Source organism: Cyphomyrmex costatus, unplaced genomic scaffold (genome assembly GCF_001594065.2).
Source record: "Cyphomyrmex costatus isolate MS0001 unplaced genomic scaffold, Ccosl1.0 scaffold241, whole genome shotgun sequence".
In the NCBI taxonomy this organism is placed as follows: Eukaryota; Metazoa; Arthropoda; class Insecta; order Hymenoptera; family Formicidae; genus Cyphomyrmex; species Cyphomyrmex costatus.
The window spans coordinates 231,741-240,697 of NW_017276489.1; the positions used below are offsets into that span (position 1 = coordinate 231,741).

The following is an 8,957-nucleotide window of genomic DNA, read 5'->3' on the forward strand; positions in this document are numbered from 1 at the left end:
AACCATAACTTCAATTGCTTTCATTATTCACAGTTTTGTAATTTCAAGATACATTTCAGATGATAAACAAATTTTATTGATCGCAAACATAAAATATATCAACAATTATATATATATATGTATATACATATATACAGGTGTCTCACACTACCGCATTTTTTCTTAAAAGTATTTTGAGATAATTTTATGATAAAAATCTTAATACAAAAATGTCGAAGTATTAGTATAAAACTATAATAGTTTTTACTGGCTTATTCTCATCGGTAAATAGTTTTTAAATTAATCGCAATTAAATTTCGCTAATTACAGAGCTGACATTTCGCGCGCTCAGGCATAACGATATAACAAATGATGATGTACTATGAAGGCCCCGTTATAATATGCGATATTTTTCAGAAAGTTGTTTGAAAAATATTTGTACATTTTTAATTTTAGTACATGTTTAGTTTAATTTTGTACTTATTTTTAATTTAAGTATATACGCACATATGTGCATAATTTATATGTATAATTAATATCGGAATAGTACATCGTAAAATATCAATCAATTCAATAGTAAAATATTACGATATGTATTATTTGTCAAGATAAATTCGTAACTATGTTCATTTGTCTCGTATGGTAAACATTTGTCATATCGTCATGCCTGAGCGCGCGAAATATTAGCTCCTTGATTAACGAAACTTAATTGCGATTAATTTAAAAACTATTATAGCCTCGACATTTTTATATTAAAATTTTCATTATAAAATTATCTCAAAAATATATCTTTAAAAAAATTGCGGTCGTTGTGAGACACTCTGTATGTATATATAAACTTTCTGTTGTACATAATAGTCATCGTCGTCAAAACAATACCAGAACTCGCGCTGAGTCCCAATCACATACTACATCTACATTTAACACGCTCAATAAATAGAAATAAATATAGTTGTATAACTGTATAATCGACGTGGCAAAACTCGGATACAAAAAGATACATATAACTTTTAACGTGACAAATCGGAAAGAGAAACTGAAATAGATAAAACTTTATCAAAGTGTATTATATTGGAAGCTAATTTATAAGAAGATCAATGAAACTTCCAAATTTGTCCGATCCAAAAATTTAATCTAATTTTTTCGAGACAAGCGGAATTAGAGCGTCAAGTGTGCTCGTTGGTTCGCGACATCGCATTTTCGCGGAATCGCAAATTGATGATGAAATAAATTTGCATTACTTAGCATGTATACGCACATACACGAATTCTCTGTTTGAAGAAATGTTCAATCGTGAGCTCGAGCCGAGCTGACGAGCTAGCGAGATTCGATGCGAATCCCGGCTCGGTGCACACCCGTGCCATGAATATGTTGATTAAAACTCTATATACTTTTGTTTTAACATGATTTAAGCCGTAGGACGCCGGAAACTCTGTTGAAACGTCATCCAAATACTCGACGATAAAAAATATTCGGAATACTCGAAAAATAGGTCCTAAAAGGTCTAACTACATATACATATTGTAAAATATGACGATTTTAGGTGTTTCTTAGATAATTATAAAACCTTCATATTAATCGTATTTAGTTGCCTATAATGTATACAAATTGCTTCGAGTAGTTTCACATTATTCTCCATTAGAAGACAAAGCGCGTAGAATGTACGAGAGTCTTCGAGTTTATTCTGATCGGCAAAGAGAATCCGAAATCCTGCGGAATCTAAGCCGCGTTCGACAGAACGCTGTGGTGGTTAAACTCGCTTATACAGCGTTGCAATCCATAAAAAGAGTTCTGCAATCCTCGCCTGTGCGACCACGTCGTCCTGCTTCGTATAAGGCCTCAAAGCCGATGCCGCTCTGCCTCTGCAGGAAATAACTTGTTGCGTACCTGAAAAAGACATTACAAATTCGATCTTTGACTAGTTATTACCACTACGCGGACCGAAACTGTTATAATTTTAATGAATTCGATGATAAAATCACATAATGTAAAAATGATGAAATACTATGTACATTGTATATTCAATGCTAGCTATAGAAGGAAGATAGTAAAATGACCTACCTAAATGCTACCGTTCTAAGTGTATTTAATTTATTAGAGATATAAAATGAAGATTAAATACAAAAATGGACACTCACGATCCAAGTTGGCAGAAAATTGATGATGGACCTTGCGTATCAGCGATACATTCCGCGCTGGCCTCACAAAGTGCTCTTTCGGCGCATCCACGCTGTCCTTCTTCCTCCGCACGACCTACGTAACTAAAGGACTTGACGGATCTCATGTAGCCCTAGCGAATTAAATTAAGAATTACAATTCTTTGGGATACATATTTTCGCTCGAAACTTATTATTAAGTACATGTAATCATATATATAATCTCCTCTTTTATTCTCTGATATTTACAATACAAAACAATAATCGTATAATAACACGAAGATAAATAATAACGTAACAATTAGAATGATATTTAAATAAATATAATAACAAGTAGATAACTTAATATATATAATTGTAAATGACTGCATTTAACATTCATTATATTGTATGTGTTAAAACGACTGGTAATAAATTTTATAAATGTTACATAAAATCGCAAATAGAGTATTATTTTAACTATCGTTTATCTCGTGCGGTCAATATACAGTGGTGCGCAAAAGTTTCCAGTCAATAACATTTTGTATTTTAATTTATAAAAAAAGAGTAAAATTTTGATCATTATTGGGTGTTAGTACAAAATTTAGGTAACGAAATCTTGTACTAACACACACTATAATAATAATTTTATCAGGCTCTTTTTTATTAATTAAGGTACAAAATGTTACTGGCCGGAAATTTTTGCATGCCACTGTATATTGATAATCATTTATTGAATTTACCTTTAGCATAGAGATCGACGCTATAGCAGCTTCGGAAACGGTGTCGCGTCTTCCAAGCGAACGAGCCGTCAGAGAACGATGAGAGAACGATGTTTTCAGGGCGTCCAGTAGATTGATGACTATACTGATGAACTGCTTAATAACACGGATAAACAAAGGTATAATAAACGATCATATTCACAGAGACGTGCATACGGAAAAAAAACAAAATATAAGCACGATAAACTCAGAGATAGCACAGAGAATCTAAAATAATCCTTTTAAATCCGCAAATCATGAAATATATTTTTCTTCCAATCTCTCTTATTTCTAGTACAAAAACTTTTTAAAAGTTTTAAAAAAGATTTTATTTTTATATCATCAATTAATTCTGAATTTTTTCTTAAATACTTAAAAGTCTTTTTATAGCCTATAAGAATTTGCAATGAAATCGAAGTAGCTTTTAGATATACTTATAGTGTATCCTAGTAACATAAATAAATCCTTTCATGAACATTTTAGGATATCTCTAATTATTAAATTTTATTATACATAGAATAAAATTACACTGTCGAAGTACTTCATTTAATTTTATCTCAAATCTTAATTTTTGGGGCTCATCTAAGACATTATATTAAAAATATAATTGTGAGAATTAATCTTATAATGAGCGCTATTAATGAGCGTAATTAGATTTACTTACTAGAAGAGAAATCAAATTTTGTAACCTTTATTTGATGATGCGTGAACCCATTGCTCGCGAGTGAGCGGTTCTTTTGAATTCATAACGATCTGTGCTATTTGGAGATACACGCGAAACTAATCTGTCACCAAATTATAATATATAATTATAAAGATTGGTTTATGAAAATGAAATTATTATTAAAACGCAGATAATTCTCGATAGAGAATTGGTACGATCATAACCACATGACTTCTTTTCTTTTAAATTTAAATCATAATCACACATGACTATGAATTTTTTAAATATTCTTTTATATATTATATTATAGCTGTACATTAGTCCTCATGTAAAGTTGCTCAAGACTCATGTTCTCAACTTGTCTATTATAATCTACGCATTTATTTAAAATCATATTTGTGTAATTATATTGTATTTGGGAGAATGTATTGCAATAATTAACGTATGTTATGGAAAAGGAATTTTAAGTTAAGCTGGATTATAAAACAGATAGCTAAATTAAAAATGCAAGTAGATTAGTATAAATATGAGTATTAGTATTTGTAACATTCTCAACGAAGTATAAAGAGCACCAAAGAGTAAAGCACGCACTTATATAAAGCTTTCGTTCTATAAAATGAGATGAAAAGTTTTAATAAGAGTTTGAATTAGACGTCATTTTGTCCAATCTATTCGTTTTTGGCTCGTACTAACCTCGAAAACATTTTTCCCCATTACAGCAACTTGTTCGGGATCTCTGCCCTGTCCTAGAAACGCGCCCAGCACCGCAGTCACAATTTCCTAAACAACCGACACCAGCCATGTGTGCGCTAAGTCTAAAGTTTGATAATTATTTACAAGGAATGTGAGAGAGAAGGAGAGAGAGAGAGAGAGAGAGAGCGCAAAGTGGAAGAATTTGGCTCTCTACACGTTGGCACGTTCTTGTTGCTATATATATACATATATATGTATGTAAAGAAAAGAGCGCATAAGCATAAACGCTGTTTTTGACAGTGACATTGAAAATTAAAAAGAATATAACAATTTTTACCCATTGCGTAGAATAATATCAAAGGCAATTTTACAATTAACGCATTGCCAAGTTAACGACGTATAATGATCGAATAACATTATAGTCAATATAAATATTCAATTCGGCAGAAAGGTAAGGTACAATTCCATTAACTGTGTTAATAAAAAAAAAAAAAATTACAGTTGTAACTTTTATTTCGTATGAAAGGAGAATTTTTGCTTTTTTTAACTGTCTACCTTAAATTCTTGTATTCTTTCACACAAATGTAATCGTCAAACACAACGAGTGAAGCGAAGTGAGACGCCGCTGAATTTCAGGCGGCGACGAGACAAATTAAATTGTGTAGAAAACGTAAAGATGCAAGTACGTGAAAATAATAGTTAGCCGTAATTAGGACAATTATTTGACGCAGCCTTTCCTAGTTGTTGTACATGGGTGACTCGTAACAATAAGCAGCCGTGCGTATTTTACAAATGTCTACTGAATGTTGGATTTAAACTTATTGTGAAACTCCAAACTGTAACACGAATGAGACTATCCCTTCTCTTCTCAATATAATTATAAAAATTTAATTAAATTTAATTATATAAACAACCAGAATGTGGTGCATATAAGTATAAAAATAAAGATACACAATCACACACATTCTAGATATTTTATAATTGCAGAAAAAATGAATTATTTATAATTTACACATTAAAAATATCCTTTAATATCAAATGTAGCAAGGAAATTAGCATTTGTAACACAATCTAGCATTAGCAATCTATTATACATATTTATTATATCTACATATACACTACGCAACAAAATTTTTCATCGAAATTTTGCCATTTTTCAAATGCGCATGACTCGGTCAATTTTCATCGTATCAAGTTTTCCTTACAGATAATTACCTACAAAATGAAAAAAAATCGTCTTAATATGATGAAAATTGACCGAGTTATACGCATTTGAAAAATGGCAAAATTTCGATGAAAAATTTTGTTGCGATAATTTTGTTGCGTAGTGTATATTATTATATGTGAATTTAATTTTCACTCTGATTTCTTTACGTTGCGAAAGAGAAAAATTCTTTACATGAAAGACATTTAACATTTCAGATGACATGTTCGGTAACTTAAATCTCATAGATATACTACGAGATTTTTTTATACGTATCTACGTGCTACGTGCTATAATACCAAATTGCAATCTACCTAGTGACCCTGGATGCAACTATGTATAAAGGAATTCGATATATTGTACAATCTCCGTTAATTTCGAGGTATGATTATTAAGCCTAAGACACAATGCGAGGAAATAGCGATAGTAATAAGTTTCAACCTATCAAAAATGTGTATTCCGGTGTATTCGATTTCTGATAAGTTGAAACTTATCTCTATCGCTATTCCCTCGCATTGTGTCTCTTGAGCTTAACATTCTCAAACTCTCAATATAATGACTGTAATTGTAACGTTACAGTGTTGTTGCGCAGCTTTTTTTAAGTTTTTTTAAGTTTGAACATCTCGTTACGATGATTTTTCACTGAGTTATTACTATTTGAAAATATTAAAAATTAGTGCTAAAATTTAAATAGACCTTTTTTTTTGCGTGTGAGTGTATATAATAAAAACTTTTATAAATTTTACAAATACAATTTTATAATAATATATATTTTTCTTTTCTTGTGGATCTCTTCCGGGATCCCTTAACACTGGAGACTTTAAACCTGTGCAGCGCATCTCACCGGTCTTCCCTTTTTATGAAAAAATCTACACTACACACACTGTAACGCTACCGTTATAGTCATTAAGGGCGTAAAAATTACAGAAAATAGGTTCTTAATCATCGATATCATTACAATTTTAAGAAAAAAAATGTTTAGAGTGAAACTGAGGTTTTTACAGTAACGTTGGAACATTACAATTATTTTTACTTACCTGCATGGGACTACTTTGATTGTCCACTTTGTCAATACCATCCACCGGTTGCTGAGGTCCGCCCAGTAGTGCGGTGAGGACTCTCAGACCCACGGAAAGCAGATTAGTCCATGGACTCACAGTCGTGCCATCATCTATCTCATTTTTGCTGGGTCCGGCTACACCTCCAGTCTGACCTAGCAGCATTTGCATTAGCATTCCTAGCATATTGGACCATGAGAAACCACTGCTGCTACCCTCCTACATACAAATGTCAAAGAATATATCATGATATGATATAGTGGGAAAAAAGACAAGTTGCTAAATTTTAATGTACAGTACATATATGTATATTTAGATATGTGTATATAGGGTAAGGTTGCCGAAATCGCACCACTTTTCATATAAAGGCTTATAACTCAGAAAGTAAGAAGGATATTCTCAATTTTTTTGTGGCGTAATAAACTGTAAGCTTTTCTCTTTCTTATGTAATTTTTTTCAGATTTTTTTATTATTATTATAATATTTTAAATAAAGAATTTTTACATACCTATAAATAGTGCGATTTTGGAAACACGTTGCCTAAATCGCACCATAGGTTGTTTAATAAACAACAACAATGAAATAATTTCATGAGCGTTGCGGACGTTAAGTGAAATGTACCCATAATATATATTTACAATATATACTTTTACATAATAAAAAAAAAATAAAATGTGAAAAAATATAAGAAATGTAATTAATGATGGAAATGGAGGGGGGATAGAGAAAATAAATTAAAAACTAAACTTTTTGTATTGAAAAATTACATTTAAACTCAAATTCTTTTGAAATATAAGCACATGTGCACATGTGCATGTGCAATATGCGCGGTGCGATTTAAGCCACTACATTGTGGTGCGATTGAGGAAACAGTAGCACTTTGTAAAATTTTATTTATTTAATTTACAAACAACATTGTTAAAAAAAATTTAATTCAATTAATCTAATTCTAATAGTGTTTTAAACACGATGAATTGTAGAAAATTAGATTATTTAACTTATATTTTTACATTTTTGCTATGAAATATGTTGAAAAATAGCAACGCTATCACGATTTTTTTATTTACGTAAATAACAAGGCTTCTACTGCATTTCATGTCACAAATGTAACGCAGCAGCGTTGAAATATCTTATAGTTTGTATATAATCCGTAAGAAAATGTGTAAATAAAATAACTGATTTTTTAGACGAGGTAGTGCGATTTAGAAGCCGGTGCGATATCGGCAACCTTACCCTATATGTGTGGTGTGTGTGTGTGTGTATACACACACACACATACACACACATGAAAAATGTAATATACATGTATTACAAATGTAATGGAAAATCGGATAACATTTATTCTTTCAGTTCCTTATTAAATTAAACACGAAAAATAATGAATAGAAGAACGCATGTTGTAGTTGATTCATATCTCTAATAAGCACTACAAATAATTGATTAATATTAGGTAATATTTATAGTATATAAATTCTAAATTAGTCTTTTAATTAAAATCACTTGATCAATTAATCGTCACAAATTATTCAAAATTAAAATAGACAACATTATCTTAATCCTTGATTTGAAACTCTGAATAATTTATGTTCACAATCGTTATATTATCTAATAACAAGAGATGCACATAATAAATTTCATAATAAATATCTTTAGAAAGGACAGAAAATATTAAGTGTGGAAGATAACAGTAAATTAAATTAATTGCGTGTATCTGAATCTTATTTTACCTGAATTTGATTGGTGCTAATATCTTCGAGATCGTCGATCGCTACTTTTTTCATTGCATTCGGTTTCTCAGCGAATTTTCTGTCTTCTCTGATCTGTTGTTGGTACTGTTGCGGGTATTGCTGCGTATATTGAGAATGTTGCGGTAATGTCGCGACTTGTCCCAAGACAAGTGCGATCAAGCATAGCGATACGTATTGGTTATAATGCATTCTGTAATAAAAAAAAAAAATATTTTTACTAAATGTTTAAATGTATATAATTTGTAAGAGTATCTATAAATTAGAATAAATTTTTTGCCGAAAGGAGCTTTCACCATCATTTTTAGCATAATTTATAATCTGTATATATTTATACTGTATTAATACAAAATAATACAATGTGAAAATTACAAATATTCTTTTAACAACCGATTGTGTTTATCGGATAGGTATATTTTTAAAATTTTTTTAGCTCAAATTACTCGTGGCGATGCCGTTTTTTAGAACGTATAATGCGATTCAAAATTATTTATATTTTAGTAGTTATGCATCTCTCCGAAAAATGGACTTTGGTGGCTCGGGATAAGAGACTTGTAGTATCTTCCAGTTTTTGAACACTACCGCGTCTCCTGATTTACCGAGTACCACAAAAATCACTTGCATGCGCGCATTATTATAATATTAATATTATTATCAGGGAACGAGAGAGAGAGAGAGAGAGAGAGAGAGAGAGAGAGAGAGAGAGAGAGAGAGAGAG

General features: G+C 30.9%; 1 protein-coding gene across 1 annotated transcript; it reads right to left on the reverse strand.

Annotated features, from left to right (window-relative positions):
* Positions 1–1,089: 1,089 nt before the first annotated feature.
* On the reverse strand, positions 1,090–8,431 carry LOC108774294 (uncharacterized). The gene is made up of 6 exons (XM_018540363.1): positions 8,222–8,431; positions 6,474–6,713; positions 4,233–4,319; positions 2,858–2,989; positions 2,118–2,269; positions 1,090–1,866 (listed from the first exon to the last, which is right to left on the reverse strand). Exons 1-6 carry the CDS (start codon positions 8,429–8,431, stop codon positions 1,740–1,742), a joined length of 948 nt encoding a protein of 315 aa, XP_018395865.1. The 3' UTR covers positions 1,090–1,739.
* Between the last annotated feature and the right edge of the window lie 526 nt (positions 8,432–8,957).